This window comes from Dama dama, chromosome 1 (genome assembly GCF_033118175.1).
Source record: "Dama dama isolate Ldn47 chromosome 1, ASM3311817v1, whole genome shotgun sequence".
In the NCBI taxonomy this organism is placed as follows: domain Eukaryota; kingdom Metazoa; phylum Chordata; class Mammalia; order Artiodactyla; family Cervidae; genus Dama; species Dama dama.
This window is the reverse complement of record NC_083681.1, coordinates 30429494-30447028: the sequence shown is the minus strand read 5'-3', so window position 1 is coordinate 30447028 and position 17535 is coordinate 30429494. Positions and strand designations below refer to the sequence as shown.

The following is a 17535-nucleotide window of genomic DNA, read 5'->3' as shown; positions in this document are numbered from 1 at the left end:
CATTGGCTCTTTTAGCGTGACCAGCGGAGGCCAACGGAGCTAAACCTGACGTGGAACCAAAAATAAGCCGCGTCAGACACGTGGTACAAGGAGGCGCTCATCTTGGAACCTGGCAAGGAGTTTTTCCCCTCTGGGCTGTACATCTTTAATATGATGTTGGGAAAGAATCTGCTTTTGTTTGTCCTTCTTTAATTGCTTTTCCAGATCCCTGGTGATGATTCATCTCTCGAATAAAGGGTGTGGTTTAAAAATCACACTTCTGTCCCCACTATTATGCCCGTATTAAAAATGGCCGCCTCCTTCCAGTGATCGTTGCTCTGCGAACTAGATCCGGGCGGAAACAGTGGGTAAGCAGAGGCAGAGAGGCAGAGCCAAGGTTGCTTCATAGAGGCTCGCGGGAGTCCCGAAGGCGGCTCAGGTCAGAGTTCTTGGGTTTTGCTCAGGCTGCTGTAGGAAGAGCCAGCCTGTGGGGAGCGGCCACACCTTACTGCTGGAGCTTGCCCATTAGCTAAGAAGGCGGCCGAGTGGGCCCCCTGGCAGGTCACCATGTGGGCCTTCCCGGAGTTGCCGATGCCGCTGTTGGTGAATTTGATCGGCTCGCTGATGGGATTTGTGGCCACACTCACCCTTATCCCTGCTTTCCGAGGCCACTTCATCGCCGCGCGCCTCTGTGGCCAGGACCTCAACAAATCCAGCCGGCAGCAAATGTGAGGGGCCGGGCAGGGGGGAAGGGGTGTGGGCAGAGGCGGGGACTGGAATGCTTGACTGCGCTCGAGACAAAGCGCTAACCTAGGAGCCAGCCCGGGATTCTGGGAGGTGGAGGGCAGATCTGGTTAGTATTGGGGAAGGGATGGAGGCGGAAAGATGGGACCCTTGGGTGTATCTGGGATTCCAGTGGTGGTGCCTTTCCCCGCCAAGTTAGGTGACGGTACTGCTTGTATTAGTGAGTGACCACGCCCCCTTTCCTCTTTTCCCCTCTCCACCTGACATGCTGCTGGGCCACAGCCCAGAGTCCCAGGGAGTGATCAGCGGTGCTGTTTTCCTTATCATACTCTTCTGCTTCATCCCTTTCCCTTTCCTGAACTGCTTTGTGGAGCAGCAGTGTAAAGTCTTCCCCCACCATGAAGTAAGTGGGTTAGTGCGGGCGGCTGCCTGGGACTAGGGCTAAGAGTTAGTGACGACAGTTGGGGTTATTTGGGTTTGCGGGGAGGAGCTGAGAACGAACGAAAAGACGGGTCTTGAAAGGAACGGTGAAGTGGGAGTAGACTGGAGCCATGACATGCCCGAGCCTCCCCCAGTTTGTGGCCCTGATAGGTGCACTCCTTGCCATCTGCTGCATGATTTTCCTGGGCTTCGCGGATGATGTACTGAATTTGCGCTGGCGCCATAAGCTGCTGCTGCCCACAGCTGCCTCACTACCTCTCCTCATGGTCTATTTCACCAACTTTGGCAACACGACCATTGTGGTACCCAAGCCCTTACGCCCGATCCTTGGCCTGCATCTGGACTTGGGTGAGTAGCACGGCCACTTCTGCCCCTATGACCCCTATTTCAGGGCACCCTTGCCAACCACCCCCCTACCCCGGGGCGGGGGGGCGGGGGGGGGGGGCGGTGTCTGGCCGAGCATCCTTCCTGGTGCTCCACATTCTCCTTCCTGATTTGTACCCCCATGTCTTCTTAGATCCTTTTGTTGACCTTTCATCTCACACTCGGTCCTCACCGCTTTTGTCAGAAGAATATCCTTAAATCCTCATTCCACAGGCGGCATTATTTTTCTTACTGTCTTCTTCCCGCAGGGATCCTGTACTATGTCTACATGGGGCTGCTGGCAGTGTTCTGTACCAATGCCATTAATATTCTAGCAGGAATTAATGGCCTTGAGGCTGGCCAGTCACTCGTCATTTCTGCTTCCATCATTGTCTTCAACTTGGTGGAGCTGGATGGTAGGTGGGATTGGAATAGGGAGAGAAGTCTGAGTATTAAGGAAACGGCCTGATCTCTGGCTTTGGGGAATTCAGAAAAAAATGTGATATGTGAGTAATTATGGAAAATAAGGGGAGCTATTTACCTATTAATAGTAAGTTACAAATAGTAACTAAGATTTGTTAAATGTGAGAAAGAAAGCCCTGCCATTTATAAAGGGATTGTCACTAATAGGTAGGCCATGGTCTTCTCCTATTGAACATAAACAATTTTATAAAACCCCAAATCAGACAGGGTAACTCTTCTCTGTGACCAAAACCAGACCCCCTCTATAACTGTGTCTGAGAATAGACAAAACCACAGGAACACAGTACATCTCACAATGACCAAGATCCCCTGCTGGCTAAAATGAGTGGTTGCTGGTTCCTTCTGATAACAGCTCAGTTCTTCTCACTTCTTGGATAAAAATTATTAACCTTCTCAATCATGGCACTAACACTGCTGACAGCACCCAGGGCAAAACTCTGCCTTCTTGCATCCTCTGCAGAATTATTTAAATCATATAACAAGTCCTCCTAACACCTCCTTACTGAGGCATCCTAAGGTTCCCCACAGTGTGTGGGTTCCAAAGTGTCCCTTGTTACACTGCAATAAACCTAGCTTTGACTCCAGGCATGTTTCTAGTGGTCTATGGCTGAAGGACCTCCATAAGTGCTTATTAAAGTTAAGCACTTTAAAAATGTAATCTCACTTTAAACTCTGTAGCCACTCTATGTGGCAGGTATTTTTATCAACCTTTTTTCACAGATAAGAAACTGAGACTCAGAGAGGTTAAATGTGTCATGATCAAGGTCAGTCAGGAAGTAAAGCTGACATTCAAACCAAGGTGTGAATGGTCTGAACCAAATGTAAGACAGTAACTAGTTTAGGAGGGGTTCATGAAAGAGGTGAAGTATTGGAAATTGCCTGGGTGATATAAAAGGGGTAGTAAGTCCTTGAGACTTTAGAGAGGTGGACTGTATAGCTTGGGACAGAACTTGGAGACAGAGGAAAATAGGACCATGATGTGCAGGGGAAGTGGACATCAACTTTTCCTTCTTTCTTTTTCCCCTTCTTCCAAAGGTGATTATCGAGATGATCACATCTTTTCCCTCTACTTCATGATACCCTTTTTTTTCACCACCTTGGGACTGCTCTACCATAACTGGTAAGTAGGCCTGTGGACAGGGGGGACAGCTCTTTGGACATGTGGCAAGTATCGTCCAGATTGTGACCCATCTCCTGATACAGAGGCTAAACCTGCACATCTCTGTATTGTTCTCTGGGTCTTTAGTTTGTAATATTCTTAAATCTTGGGCTTCCCCAGTGGCTCAGCGCTAAAGAATCCACCTGCAATATAGGAGACCTGGTTCAATCCGTGGGCCAGGAAGATTCCCTGAAGCAGGACATGGCAACCCACTCCAGTATTCTTCCCTGGGAAATTTCATGGCAGGCTACAGTTCATGGAGTCACAAAGAGTTAGACATGACTGAGCAACTTAGCATGCATGCATTTGTAAACCAGTCACTTGGGCAGATGCTGTGGAGCCCCCAGGAATAGAAGGAATCAGGGCCTTGGTTCCTGGAGAGTTGCTGGGAGAGCAGGAACCCTCTCTGAGCCAAATCTAGCCAGGGCTAGCACAGTGCCCAGGATGTGTGATGTGAGATAAAGGATTGCTAACACCTCTTGCTGCTGGCTCAGATCCTCTCCCCCACACAGGTACCCGTCTCGGGTGTTTGTGGGAGATACCTTCTGTTACTTTGCTGGCATGACCTTTGCCGTGGTGGGCATCTTGGGACACTTCAGCAAGACCATGCTCCTCTTCTTCATGCCCCAGGTGTTCAACTTCCTCTACTCACTGCCTCAGCTCCTGCATATCATCCCCTGTCCTCGCCACCGTATGCCCAGGTAGCTTTGGGGCTTGAAAGGGACATCGTAGCTTTGTCACTTGGGATGCCTTAGACGTTTGCTGTGCAAAGGGAGTGGGCCCAAAGAAGGGCTCTCTCCATACAGTTAGCCCTTTATACATTACAGAGCACATTTAGTTACATGATCTCATTTAATGTTCACAGAAGCATAGATCACACAGAAGTATGCAGCAGAATCAGAAATAGATCTCAGGGTGTTTGACTCTACATTCAGTGCTCTTTCTATGAATTAACCACAGTGAGGAGAGTTCTTGGTGTAGTGGCCCAGTCACATGAAGCTCTCTTCCCCCGCAGACTCAATACCAAGACAGGCAAACTGGAGATGAGCTATTCCAAGTTCAAGACCAAGAGCCTCTCTTTCTTGGGCACCTTTATTCTAAAGGTAACAGGGTAACAAGGAGGTAAGGCTCTAGGCTGCCATTCTGAATTCAGGGAATGGGAAAACCTAGGCCTACATCAGACCCAAGGGGAGTTTGCAAGCATTCAGCAGATCCCATTCCTGAAGCATAAGTATTAGCAAAAGTTCTCTCCACTTTTGGCCCCTCCAGGTAGCAGAGAACCTTGGGCTGTTGACGGTGCACCACAGTGAGAATGAGGACGGTGCCTTCACGGAATGTAACAACATGACCCTCATCAACTTGCTACTTAAAGTCTTTGGGCCCATGCATGAGAGAAACCTCACCCTCTTCCTGCTGCTGCTACAGGTGCAATGCTCTTGGGGGTGTGGTTTACACCTCCTTGTCTCCCTTTCTCCAGGGTTCTTACTATAGTTCATTTCTCCTTGCAGGTCGTCGGTAGTGCTGTCACCTTCTCCATTCGGTACCAGCTTGTCCGACTCTTCTATGATGTCTGAGTCCCCTGATCCATTGCCCTTTGCCTCACAGCTTCCAAGGTTCCTGACTCAGGCCAACATCTCCTGGACCAAGACTGCCAACCGGCCCAGGCCTCTCCCACCCTTCATTTTCCTCCAGATTTTGTTCTCAGCATTTCCTTTCCCGTGATTATTGACACCTGGGCCTGTCTTGCTCTCTAATGACTGGTGATTGGACTTTGCCTATGGCTTTCTTCAGCTTGCCACTCTCCCTCTCCATCCCATCTTTGCTGCCTCCTAAGTTGGGGTACTGTAGCTTTTATGCAATTGCCCACAACTCTGACACTCAAGGAAAATGCTGGACTTGGAGACAGAACCCTGGCTGGGGATAGGGACACAGGTTCAAAGGTGACTTGACTATAAATTAAGTATCATGATGATTAAGAGTAGACCGGGGGGCCAGGTGCTCCCAGTGGTGACAATAAAGTATTGTCTTTTTCTTGTTGTTCCTATAGGTGTATTTCCTATATGGGCATTGTAGGGTGGATGGGGAAGGTTGAAGGAGGTATTTCCTCGGAGAGGATGCCTATCTCTGTCCCATCCTTTTTTTCTTCTTTTTTTTTTAAGCACATTAGGCGCCTCCTAGCAAGAAGTGATCAGAAAGAACAGACCAGACAGAACATGTTGAATAAATGTGAAATCCTCCTGCTCAGGTGGCATAAAGAGCCATAAGATTGGCGTTATCTGTTCTCTGGGGTAGGATTGGACTTTCAGGGGGTCTCATTCCTTCCCCCTTTCACTCTCCTTTTGCAAGGTAGGAGGAGGGAGTGACCAGACCTAGGACGGGAGGCAGAGGTAGTTGTGGTGTTGACTCTTTTCCTTTAAAAGTCCTAGGCCTGCCGTGCGCAGACTTCCCAGACGCTCTTGAGGTGGCTTCCGACTCTACCCTTCTTGTCTTCCGGTTCTGGGCTCGGGCCGTAGCGTTTAAATCTGGCGCGCTTCACTTGGATTGGCTACAGCCGAGACTGGCTGGCTGTCGGCTAGTCTCTGCGCCTCCTCGCCCGTTCCCCGGGCAAAAGGTTTTCAAATTCGACCAATCGGCGGACGCGTCCCCTCAGCGGAGGCGCGTCACCGAAGAGTTAACCGCAGCCAACCAGAGGCGGGTATTAGAGAAAAGAGCCAATCAGGAGGGCGCGGGGGTGTGCCCTGAGGGGCTTATAAGGGCGGCCCCTGGGCGCGCGCGGAAGCGTTAGACTGCGGCGGGTGGTAGTTCCTGTGTTTTGTTATCCCTTCTCCTCACCGCTCCTCTACCTCATACAGCATGTCGGGCCGCGGCAAGACCGGCGGCAAGGCCCGCGCCAAGGCCAAGTCGCGGTCTTCGCGAGCGGGCCTCCAGTTCCCCGTGGGCCGCGTGCACCGGCTGCTGCGGAAGGGCCACTACGCCGAGAGGGTGGGCGCCGGGGCGCCGGTCTACCTGGCGGCGGTACTCGAGTACCTCACCGCTGAGATCCTGGAGCTGGCGGGCAACGCGGCCCGCGACAACAAGAAGACGCGGATAATCCCCCGCCACCTGCAGCTGGCCATCCGCAACGACGAGGAGCTCAACAAGCTGCTGGGCGGCGTGACGATCGCCCAGGGAGGCGTCCTGCCCAACATCCAGGCCGTGCTGCTGCCCAAGAAGACCAGCGCCACCGTGGGGCCGAAGGCGCCCGCGGGCGGCAAGAAGGCCACCCAGGCCTCTCAGGAGTACTGAGGGCGCCCGTGCCGCCACCGCCCGGCCCTCCCCTCTACACCACAAAGGCCCTTTTAAGGGCCACCACAGCGCTCACGGAAAGAGCTGGGCCACTTCAGGCTCCGGGCCGGGCGGCCGCGCGCTCGCCCCTTCCCGGTCCGCCCCTCCCCCCGCGGCTCGCTCCCGCCGAGGCTCGGCGGAGGGCGTGCGTTCGAACGCCGCCCGGCCCTGCGAGCGAGCTCGTGACTCGACCGGCTTGGCCCCAGAATGCCGATGGGCTGCGGGGAGGCCGCGGCACCTTCCGGAAGGCTGGGCCGGCAGAGCTGACGCAGGGCCGGGGAGTGCGGGAGGAAGGTGAGTCTGTGCGGACGGTCGCCGGCGAGGCCGTGCGCTCTGCTACAGCTCGGTGCTTCGGACTGGACTTGATTGCCGCCGCCGGCGGAGTCAATCGGTCGCTTCATTTCGTCCCGGGACCCCTTTTGCTGCCGGATCCCGGGCCTCGCACGTCCGCGCTCCCTCCATCTTCATTCGCAGGCCTGTGCGCGTCCCGGAAGAAACCCTTCGCGGCGTGAGCGTCTCCAACGGTAGCCGGGCTTGGCGGCGTGGGGTCTGCGGGAGCCCTGCCCCCGGGCCCGCCCCTCCTCCCCGCTCCCTTCCCGGTGGGGTCCACTCCGCCAGCCAAGCACCTAGATACCAGCACAAGTCCGTTAATCCCCGTCTGGACTGAGCCGCCTTTGGCTTCGGAACTGGAATTTTGCAGCTAACCCATTCAAAACTAGTACTTTAGGTATTGGGGGGAGTTTCAGATGGACTAATTTTATTAAAGGGTTGTTTTTTTCCTAAAGAAAAGTGAGGTGTCTTCATTTTGCGAAAGGGTTGTAGAGTCGACTCTGTAGATACCTAAAGGTAGTGGGAGAGGGGGAACCGATATAAGGCTTTACTGTTAACTGGAGCGGCAAATTGTAGCTTATTAAGATGATGGGTCTTTCTTGGCGTTCCCTGGGAGACACTTGATTCTGTCAGAAAATGGGAACTATTGACAGGCGTTTTTCAGGAGAACTTTGAAAGGGTCCTAGCCTCTGAGATCAGGCATAAATAAAGGGTTTTGAGTTTTGTCCTTTTCTGCAGCCCCACCAAAAACAAATACCACCTTCAAATTTGGTTTATTAGTAGAACTGGTTACATTCAAAGGCTGTGGCTTAAGATTTTTTTTCTCTAGAGAGGAAGCCCCCACCTACTGGGGAGGCAAGGCCCCACGGTGAGACAAGTCTCTGCCCCTGCAGTTCAATCCTGTGGGGGTAGTCACTCCTCAGGTAGCAGAGGGCTAGGGTGTAGGCACCAGGCACCAGCAAGGCAGGCACCTGTGCCCCACAGGCCAATTAGTGGGCTTCATTGAGCTGCCGTGCAACATCCAAGATGTTCTTGGCGCCTTTGTTCAGCAACAAGGTGGCCAGACTGATGCCCAGGTTCTCAGCAGCCAGCTGGGGTTGTCGTGGAATGTTGCGGGCAGTGATGCCCACCAGCTGTGGATCATCCTCAGGGCCATCTTCATGCTGGGTAGGGAAGAAGGGTTGGGTTTGGTGAGAACGAAAGGGAAGCTAACATAAAGGTGTGCCCCCTCCCTCCAGCCCTAGCACCTGGACAGGGACGTGGATGGTGGTCTGCATGGTGTCCTGCATGGTCTCTGCGCCATTCAGACTCCAGACTCCTCCAGTCAGGTACAACTGGGAAAGAAAATGGGTGCCTCAGTAGACTGTCAGAGAGAACTACTTAGAAACCTGTGTTCTTCATGCTGGTGGATACACAGCGGAAACGCCAGTCCCTTCCCTGTCCTCCCACCCATCTTCCCCTGCTTACTTGCCCATCCTTAATAGTTGTATGCACTGCCACTGGCACACTGCAGCCTCCTTCCTGCAACAAGTTCTCCCTGTTAGCTTAAGACCCTTACCACCACCCTGTAACCAGGGCCCACAGATACACAGACCCCCGCTAAGGACACAATGGAAAATGAGGCAGGGGCCCAGACCTGTCCTGTCCATTCTTAAAAGAATGAGTTATGACTAAATACACAGCATTGAGAAATCTCCCCATTACCCTTCCTAATACCCACCCCTCCACAGGAGCACAGGTCCTACCAGGTGCCTCAGGAAGGATCGTTCAGCAATGCAGCGAAGTAGAGTCTCAGGATCGTGCAACACACCCACCAGATCCAAGATGTCCTGGTCTTTGGCTCGAACTTCCACACCCAGAGCCCCCTGATGGGAAAATAGCCTAAGATACCAGTGCCAATCTTTTCCCAGCCAATAGAGCTAAGGGACAGTACTTGGTTGAAAACAAAAGGGGACAACAATACATGGCTTCGCTGGTCAAGCATACCTGACCCACAGCATACATGCACTCCTCAGGGTGCAGGATCTGTGGGGGCAGAAGAGACAGTCAGAAGGGTGGAGGTAGGGGTGCCCAGAAGCACACAGCACTGAGCTGGGGTTTCCCTACCTACAGAAAGCCTGGATAAGCAAAAGTGGGAGTCCAGCCTCTGATCCCCAACCTTCCCAACCTGGGACTCATTTCCAGCTTGCATTGGCTAGAGGTGGGTATTCAGAAAGAATACAGGCAGGAAAGAGATGAAGATAACTAGAGAGGGGAGAGGGACAGGCCCTACCTGCCCCACCCGGTTCTGCCAGCCCATGCGCTGCAGGCCAGCTGCAGCCAGGATGATGGCACTGAACTCCTGCAGCTCATCCAACTTCTGCAGCCGCGTGTTGAGGTTTCCCCGCTGTGGAGAGACGCTAAGGACCACAAGATCTGGGCAGGCTGGAGCCTGATACTGTTTCCTCTGCCTGAGTCTAGCTGCTAACTTCTCACCTTTGAGTTCTCAGCTTGGTGACAACTGCTAACACTTACTCATACTTGCTATATGCCACACACTGTCCTGAAGTGCTTTATATACATCAATTCACTGAATTTTCACCAAAGCCCTAGGGTGAAAGAGTAGGTAGTAGTAGTACCACCTCCATTTTACAGATGAGGAAATGATACAGAGAGGTTTTAAGTTATTATATTTAACCTTACCCAAGGTTACAACACCTCTGAGAAGCCTTCCTTGACCCTCAAGTCTGTTTAGATGTTTCAGCTATAAGCCTCCGGAGAATTCTCTACTTTCCACATTGAAGCACTTAGCAAATACTACTTTGAAAATCAGCTTTACAAACGTAACTGTAAAAATCAAAACAATATGGTGAAATATAAAATAAAAATGAATTTATGGTTACCAAAGGGGAAAGTAATGGGGTAGGGATAAATTAGGAGTTTGAGATTAGCTGATACAAACTACTACATACAAAACAGATAAACAACAAGGCCCCATGGTATAGCACATTGGAACTATGTCCAATATCTTGTAATAAACCACAATGGAAAATAACATGAAAAGGAATATGTATATATATGTATAACTGAATCACCAGAAGTTAACACAACATTGTAAATCAACTATACTAAAATTAAAACGTTTAATTAATTAAAATGGAAGCAACTGCCAATCCCACTGCCTCCATGTAATCATTATTCAGCATCACTCTGTATTGTCAATGCCTGGTTGTCTGTCTCCAGAACTAAAATGTAAACTATGTTAGGAGGGACAATGCTGATCTTCCTCACCATATCCCCAGTGCCAGGCACTTGCTTGGGGCTAAAAAAACATGAAAGGATTATGAATGGATGGATGGATAGATGGGTGGGTGGATGAATGGGACGACATGCAGTCCACTGCATTCACAGTCCACTTCCTCTGGAAGTCCTTCCCACTCACAACTCCCAGGGCCCTCTGGACTTTGTCTTCCTCCTTGGCTGCTGCCTCCTCCCTTCTCTGAAAGGATACAATACTCTTGAACTCCAGATGTGGGAACTTTCTCTGCAGCTGGGCTGCTCTCCGCAGGGAGCTAGTTCCTACCACGCTGCGCAGAAAGATGGTTTAAAATTATATTTAACCCTAAGCAGGAACTGTTCTGAAATCTCCTCCTTCCACCCCTCCATCTGCTGTACATATCCCAAGATGCCTGTCCACTCACCTCTTCTCTGGCAAGGTTTCTAGAGTCTTCCCAACAAATTTTGGGTGAAAGACAACAGCATCATAGGGGCTCTCCCGCCTGGAGATGGAGAGGTCATCGAATGAGGGAGGGATCTCAGTTCAAGTCACTTCCAGTCTCTCTCAACAGTCAACTAACTAGCATTTTCTGAGTTTTCTGCCATGCATGACATTCCTTAGGTTAGGGGAGACGGCCTAGAGACAGAAGGCCAAGTTCCAAGGGGAAAAGTCAAGGTTAATGTGATTTCCCTGACTGGCAGGGATCTTACTTGCAGACAGCTCCAATGGTGAAGCCAGGAGGAAGCACCGTGGGCAGGTCCTTCAGCGAGTGAACAACCAGGTCCACTCTAGGGAGATGGGAGAGAGGCAAGAAGAAGGGTCTGAGCAGCAGGCCCCAACCCTCTTCCACTTACTCCTGCCTGTTTGTCACTGATGGAGCCTAGAGCAGTTCAGGAAGCGGGCATTTCTGAGACCTTGGGTCCCTGAGACTTGCTCCCCCTCCTCTCTTCCCTCTCACCCCTCTCCCCCAGCCAGTCCAGCACCCCAGGCAGCCAGATGGCTGAGATCCAGGATTCTCTCCTTTTCTGAGGCCTGAAAAACTCACATTTGAGCCCCTCTCTAGCCTACCCAAGCATTTAAGCCTAACAGTCTAGCTGACACCCAGATGTGGTGTGCACTGGGGTCCTAGTGAGAGCTTGGGAGGGCGTCATGCTCCCGATTTCCCTTACTCATTCCTCTCCAAGGCATGCTCCAGCTCCTTGGTAAACAGGCTCTTCTCTCCAATCTGCCAGGCAAGAAAGAACTTCAAGGTGAATCTTTGGGGGAAAGGAAAGAGGAGCAGGGAGGAAAGGGTTGGATGAAAAATGGTGTTACCTTAGAGAGCGCAGTATCAAGAATCTTGTCCCCGGTGGTGGACATAGCAACTGAAGAGAAAGTCAACCAATTAGATGCTCATGGAACAGCGCTTACTGAGCCCCTCCTAAGCCCAGCTCTTGTGCTAAGATTGGCACTGGATACAGAGGCACAAAAGTGCCAGATCATATCCCCTGAGAAAGTACAATCTAGGAGGAAGACCAGACACAATCATAAGAAGACCCAAAGCAGAAGATGTTAAAATGCTAGGTTAGCCCAGCTAAGCTCAAAGCTGGAGGTGTTCAGAGGAGGAATGGGCCCTCCAAACTGGGGATAGCCAAGAACTCTTGGAGGCAATGGGACCAGGCTCTAGTCAAAGAAACCCCCTCCAGCGGGGGTAAAAGCTTCCCATCAGCTTCCATTCCTGTCCAGAAAACTCACTTATTTCAAACTGCAGGCCTGGGTATAAAGCTTTCAGCGTTGCCACCACACTGTCCGTCTGTATGCGAGCCAGCTGGGGGGAGAAATTCAGGTTAACCCTGTAGTCTGGTGACTGCCCTGGGCTCAAATCCTCACAGGGTCATGGAGATCCTGAAGGGACTGGAATTCAGAGAGGGGATTGAATGGCCACCTAGGAAGGGGAGGGGTCTGGAGTAGGAGTCCTCTGTACCCCCAATAACTTCCCCAGCCTAGGGACTATCTCTTCACAGAATGCCATCTATCATTCTGCATGGGATTTAATGCTCAGTCACCCCATTTCCTCCATCCCCAGGCTGCTGAGAACCCTCTGGGCCCCTCAACTTATTATAATACTATGAACAAAGAACTCTTCTGACAAACCTCCTCCACCCTGGTACCTGCACTAACCTGGCTCTTGCGGGTACCCACTCGAATCACTCTCATCTTTGGGGTGTCTTCTTCCTGCAAAAAAAGTCCCCAGGTTACAGTCCCCGCTGCTGTTTGAGGTCCTCAAAACCTTGTCCAAGAACCAGAGTCACTGGCTTGGAATAAAGGATCCTCAGCCCCTTCCCTGTGGCCATCTGAGCCTCAGAGTGGGGAAAGACTCTCCAAGACAGTCCCTTTAACTTCCCTAATACCTTCTGCCTCCTCACAGATCCAGAGAAGCAGAGACCAGAGAGAAGCGATAGTAGGACCCGCTGTTGCTGTAATGCCAAGGACACTAAGCCTGAAGCCCATCTAAGCAGAGGCACCAGGAATGCTGCACCCAAGCAGGTGGATAGAGAGATAAGGCCCATCAGCCTGGCCCCAGAGAGGGCGGGCCTGCAGCAGGCAGGGGCAGGGCAGCTGGGGCCACACAGGGGAACTTGCGCTGAGTCACTGAGGACAAGTTCAGCATCCCCAACAGAGCAGCACTCAAGAAAGCTTCAGTGCTACCTAGGTACTATAAGACCTACCCAATAGCTGCCACACTATGGATCCCATAATCTGGTTGGTATGCACATGTAAAGGACTGGGGTCAATAGATCTGACATATAGTCCTGCTCAGCCTCTTGGCAGGGTGACCTTAAATTCACCATCTTTGTTTTTTATCTATAAAGTTATTTGTTCATCTATAAAATGAAGTTTGCACTCAAGTATCTTCTGCTTTTGATATTCTATAAGGCTAAGAGAATAAGCTGTCTAATGTCCCTTCACCTAGAATGTGGCCTCTGAAATCACCAAGAAGGAAATATTAGGATGTCACAGACCAAGCCAAGAACTCAATGGGACATACCTCTTCCTCTTGTCAGGGTACCTTGGACAAACGTAATCAGTGCCAACCAGGGAGAACTGAGTTCTCCAGTCTGAGGTCCTATTTCTTTCCAGATCAGACAATAGCCCCTACAGACACTATCAACTTTCCCTATTCTGGAATCTTCATCCTATGGAGTTCTTCTGCAGCCAGGTATCGGGGGCCTCTGTTACTAGAGGAGGTAACAGCTGGTTGCTCTCAGACTCTAGTCTGCTCCACAGCTATCACTTCTCCAAAAAATAAACCCTAGGGTACCCTGAGCACATTAGACTAAGCTCGAAATGACAAACATGGCCACTAAAATTCTGGGCCACAAGGAGCCCACAGAAACATCCCAGAAACTGCTATGTTCAAACTATCCCTTAATTTTATTGACTCTGCACAGCATATTCAAGTAAAAAGATCCTTATCAAGTATGTATATACTAGAGCTATTGCTATCAATCTTCATAACAACTTAGCAGGTAGAGAGGAACCATGTTACAGAAGCAAAGGCTGGCTGTGAAGAGCAAAGCAACTTGACCAGGGCCACAGGTTAAATCATGGGTGCATGCCTGTGCAGGCTCAGTCATGTCTGACTCTGTGACCCCATGGATTGTAGCCCACCAGGTTCCTCTGTCCATGAAATTTTCCCAGCAAGAATGCTGGAGCAGGTTGCCATTTCCTACTCCAGGGGATCTTCCGACCCAGGGACGGAACCTGTGTCTCCTGCATTGGCAGGCGGATTCTTTACCACTGAGAATTGCAATCCACACCTTGTTACTTCTAGTCCAGCTCTCAGGTATGTCAACAATGGCAAAGAATCCCACTCCTTACCAGCAGGTAGTTCCGGAAGAGATAAACAGCTTCTCCCCTCCTTATCTCAGGCTGACTTTGGCCTCACCAGCTCTGCACTTTGCATCTGCACAAGCCCAAAGCTAGGACCCCAGGCTAAGGATAGGATGGCTCGAGGGCGCTCCCCACCCACAAAGGTAGTAACTCAATGGTGCCTCAGCGGGGGGATTTTGAGTGTAGTTTGGGGCTAGGTGGCCGTTAAAAGAAAAAAAAAGGAGAGAAGGTGCACTTCCAAAACGTTTGTGTGTAGTTCGGAGACTTAGAGGTACGCTCTCCTCCTCGATCCGAAGTGCCTCGGACCTGTCTCGAGTGAAGAGATCCCATGGAATAGCACCCTGTCTCCTGTACATGAATTTTCCTGGGTTGGGTCACTAAATCTAGAGCCGTGGACTCCAGGCCTCATGGAATGCCATTCAGATCCCCGCAGCAACGTGGTTCCAGTTCGAGACAAACCTTTTGCTCTTAAGTCTGTCCTCACCGTTCACAGATTCCCCTAGGGCAACACGGATTTTAAGGGCAACCCAGCTACTGGCCCTTTAAAAACTATTCGGGCCAAAGGGGGTTGGAAAAAAAAAAAAAAAAGACAGATAATCGTCCCGACCAATAGGCGACGGAGAGTGGCAACTTGGGGCCAATCGTTGCACCGCTAGTGCGGAAGACTGAGGTTGAGAGGGTCACCGGCTCTGAACTCACCTCCGTTGCGGCCGCGTTGCCATTACCAGACATGGCTGTGCTCAGCAGGTAGGCCGGAGGCTGCGGCCAATGTCCTCCGGTGTCAGGGAAGCCGAAGGCCCCTGCCGGCCGGACACTGGGCTCGCGCAGGTCTCCAGCTTCTCCAGCAGCCACACACTCCCGGCTCCGCTAAAGGACTACGTCACTTCCAGCGCCGCCCGACGGGGCGGGACTTCCCCTGGGCGGGAATTAGAATGATTGCAACAGCAAAGACCTTACCTTGGGTTACTATCGCTAGTGATATTGCAACCTTGCTTATTTAATTTATATGCAGAGTACATCTTGCGAAATCCCGGACTGGATGAAGCACAAGCTGGAATCAAGATGGCCGGGAGAAATATCAATAACCTCAAATATGCAGATAATACCACCCTTGTGGCAGAAAGCAAAGAATTAAAGAGCCTCTTGATGAAAGTGAAAGAGAGTGAAAAGGCTGGATTAAAATTCAATATTAAAAAAACTAAGATCATGGCATCCGGCCCCATCACTTCATGACAAATAGATGGGGAAACAATGGGAACAGGACAGACTATTTTCTTGGGCTCCAAATCACTGCAGATGGTGACTGCAGCCATGAAATTAAAAGATGCTTGATTGGAGAAGAAAATGGCAAACCACTCCAGTATTCTTGCCTGGAAAAGTCCATGGACTGAGGATCCTGGCGGGCTGCAGTCCATGGGATTACATGACTGAGCATGTGTGCACGAGGGAGATGGGTTGGTAGCAATAAACTGGTAGAACTAAAAATAAATAAATAAATAAAAGACGCTTGCTCCTTGGAAGAAAAGCTATGACAGACCTAGACAGCATATTAAAAAGCAGAGACATTACTTTACTGACAAAGGTCTATCTAGTGAAAGCTATGGTTTTTCCAGTAGTCATGTAAAGATGTGAGAGTTGAACCATAAAGAAAGTTGAGCGCCGAAGAATTGATGCTTTTGAACTGTGGTGTTGGAGAAGACTCTTGAGTCCCTTGGGCTGTAAGGAGATCCAACCAGTGCATCCTAAAGGAACTCAGTCCTGAATATTCATTGCTAGGACTGATGCTGAGGCTCCAATACTTTGGCCACCTAATGCAAAGAACTGAGTCATTTGAAAAGACCCCGATGCTCGGGAAGATTGAAGGCAGGAGGAGAAAGGAACGACAGAGGAGATGGTTGGATGGCATCACCAACTCGATGGACAGGAGTTTGAGCAAGCTCTGGGATTTGGTGATGGACAGGGAAGCCTGGTGTGCTGCACTCCATGGGGTCGCAAAGAGTCAGACATGACTGAGCAACTGAACTGATTGAGCGCCCCTACTCTCCAAGGCTAGCTCTGGTCTTCATTGTTTTGAGACCCAGGCCCAACTATTCATTTTATTTTTACCTAGCCAGTACTGATGTCCTGTGGCTAAAATATGCTCCCCAGATTTACCCACAAAATAAGTTCTTTGTTGTCCCTACCGCCCCCCAAAAGTAAGTCAATAAGCCAAAAGTGGGAGTCCCTGAGAGGAAAAGGATATTAAGCCATACTATGCAGGGTTGTGGACTTCCTAGGTGGCGCAGTGGTAAAGAACCTGCCTGCAAGTACAGGAGACACAGGAGATGCAGGTTGGATCGCTGGGTCCAGAAGATCCCCTGGAGGAGGAAATGGCAACCTACTCCAGTATTCTTGCCTGGAGAATCCCATGGACAGAGGAGGCTGGTGGGCTACAGTCCAGGGCATCTATCTCAAAGAGTCCAACATGACTGAGCACCCATATGTGTATGCAGGGTTGCAAGTAAGGCTACTTGAGCAATTTACCATGCCCCCAGGCTGGATTCAAAGTCTACAAATGAAAAGGGCATGCTCTTGAAAGTTAATCATCCAGAATTCTACAGCTTTATTTCCTTAGCTGTGTCCCAAGCAATTAGTGCAGCTTATGCAGTGCTTCAGCTACAACCCTGAAGTAGGCAACATTTTTATTTTTATTTTAAAAAATATTTATTTTGGGCAGGGCTGGGTCTTCATTGCTGTGTGGGCTTTTCTCTAGTTGCAGTGAGCCAGGGCATTTCTATTTTTTAAAATGAGTCAAAATTGGCTCAGAGATCCAAGGTCATGCCTAAACACAAATAACTGTGAAATGGGAGTGCCAATACATTATTAGTGTTAGCCAGGAAAGGACTTGTTAGTAACCCATTAACAGTGCTAATAACTGTCTATTAACCACTTCCACAAATCTGGACACCTGTCGTCCATACCAGCCCCTGAGGACTAAAAGCATCCAAACTTGACTTACCTGTGTGTGTTTCAAAAGCACCTAGTATTTGACAGAGATGTTTTGCAGTTGAACTTTAAAAGATATGGGGTGGTCAACAGGCCCAAAGCAGATGAGACCTGGTGGTGTCCTAAAGCTACCTTTTCTTCATCACCATGCCAAGATCCCTGCCCAAGGGGGCTATCTGTACACTACCAGGTACAATTCCTGCCATGTGCAAAAAAGCATGGAAGACTGTCATGCCCAGGCTGCCCCCCAAAATCTCTGCCCCTTTCCTAGAGTCTGACCTGTCTGCCTCCTATTTTTTTAATTCCCTTACTCCCCTCCTTGCAGGGAGGTGTCTTTAGAGCATGTGCTCTCTCTTCTCCATTCCTTCATCAGTGAATACAGTTTCTGCTCTCCTATACCAAACTTGATTTCTACTGGCATTTGCAACTTCAAGCAAAGGATCCATTGAGGAGTCACCAACCTGCTGGGGACCAATAACACATCCATTGATTGGCTCCTTAAAGCTTCATAACAGCCATACCAGAAAGATGTTGTAATTCCTTACACATAGATGAAGAACTGAGGTTCAGAGAAGGTTCAGAATTGCCCTAAGTGGAA

General features: G+C 50.3%; 3 protein-coding genes across 4 annotated transcripts; 2 read left to right on the top strand and 1 right to left on the bottom strand.

The window, feature by feature from the left end:
• Window positions 1-353: 353 nt before the first annotated feature.
• Window positions 354-5207, top strand: DPAGT1 (dolichyl-phosphate N-acetylglucosaminephosphotransferase 1). The gene is made up of 9 exons (XM_061145794.1): window positions 354-707; window positions 1006-1126; window positions 1299-1512; window positions 1797-1943; window positions 3046-3130; window positions 3682-3870; window positions 4185-4272; window positions 4439-4594; window positions 4678-5207. The coding sequence occupies exons 1-9, from the start codon at window positions 547-549 to the stop codon at window positions 4741-4743; spliced, it is 1227 nt and encodes a 408-aa protein (XP_061001777.1). The 5' UTR covers window positions 354-546; the 3' UTR covers window positions 4744-5207.
• A 714-nt stretch (window positions 5208-5921) lies between these two features.
• LOC133058825 (histone H2AX) lies at window positions 5922-7282 on the top strand. The gene has a single exon (XM_061145829.1). The coding sequence runs from the start codon at window positions 6023-6025 to the stop codon at window positions 6452-6454; it is 432 nt and encodes a 143-aa protein (XP_061001812.1). The 5' UTR covers window positions 5922-6022; the 3' UTR covers window positions 6455-7282.
• Window positions 7283-7580: 298 nt separating this feature from the next.
• HMBS (hydroxymethylbilane synthase) lies at window positions 7581-14859 on the bottom strand. 2 transcript variants are annotated; one of them, XM_061145806.1, is made up of 14 exons: window positions 14652-14856; window positions 12240-12293; window positions 11814-11886; window positions 11394-11443; window positions 11249-11304; window positions 10790-10867; window positions 10504-10581; window positions 10314-10389; window positions 9096-9209; window positions 8810-8848; window positions 8569-8688; window positions 8291-8344; window positions 8071-8157; window positions 7581-7986 (listed from the first exon to the last, which is right to left on the bottom strand). In XM_061145806.1, exons 1-14 carry the CDS (start codon window positions 14682-14684, stop codon window positions 7813-7815), a joined length of 1086 nt encoding a protein of 361 aa, XP_061001789.1. In that variant the 5' UTR covers window positions 14685-14856; the 3' UTR covers window positions 7581-7812. The 2 variants fall into 2 exon arrangements, with proteins under 2 accessions (XP_061001789.1, XP_061001799.1); XM_061145816.1 differs by lacking the exon at window positions 8291-8344 and having other exon boundaries at window positions 14652-14859.
• Window positions 14860-17535: the final 2676 nt, after the last annotated feature.

Excerpts from the sequence above, each read along its gene's own strand:
- DPAGT1 (XM_061145794.1), top strand. The coding sequence starts at position 547 with ATGTGGGCCTTCCCGGAGTTGCCGATGCCGCTGTTGGTGAATTTGATC. Across the intron at positions 1,513-1,796 it reads TGGCCTGCATCTGGACTTGG|GGATCCTGTACTATGTCTAC; the intron begins GTGAGTAGCACG and ends TTCTTCCCGCAG. Across the intron at positions 1,944-3,045 it reads CAACTTGGTGGAGCTGGATG|GTGATTATCGAGATGATCAC; the intron begins GTAGGTGGGATT and ends CTTCTTCCAAAG.
- LOC133058825 (XM_061145829.1), top strand. The coding sequence starts at position 6,023 with ATGTCGGGCCGCGGCAAGACCGGCGGCAAGGCCCGCGCCAAGGCCAAG.
- HMBS (XM_061145806.1), bottom strand. The coding sequence starts at position 14,684 with ATGTCTGGTAATGGCAACGCGGCCGCAACGGAG. Across the intron at positions 12,294-14,651 it reads GCAACGCGGCCGCAACGGAG|GAAGAAGACACCCCAAAGAT; the intron begins GTGAGTTCAGAG and ends CTTTTTTTGCAG. Across the intron at positions 11,887-12,239 it reads TGGGTACCCGCAAGAGCCAG|CTGGCTCGCATACAGACGGA; the intron begins GTTAGTGCAGGT and ends TTCTCCCCCCAG.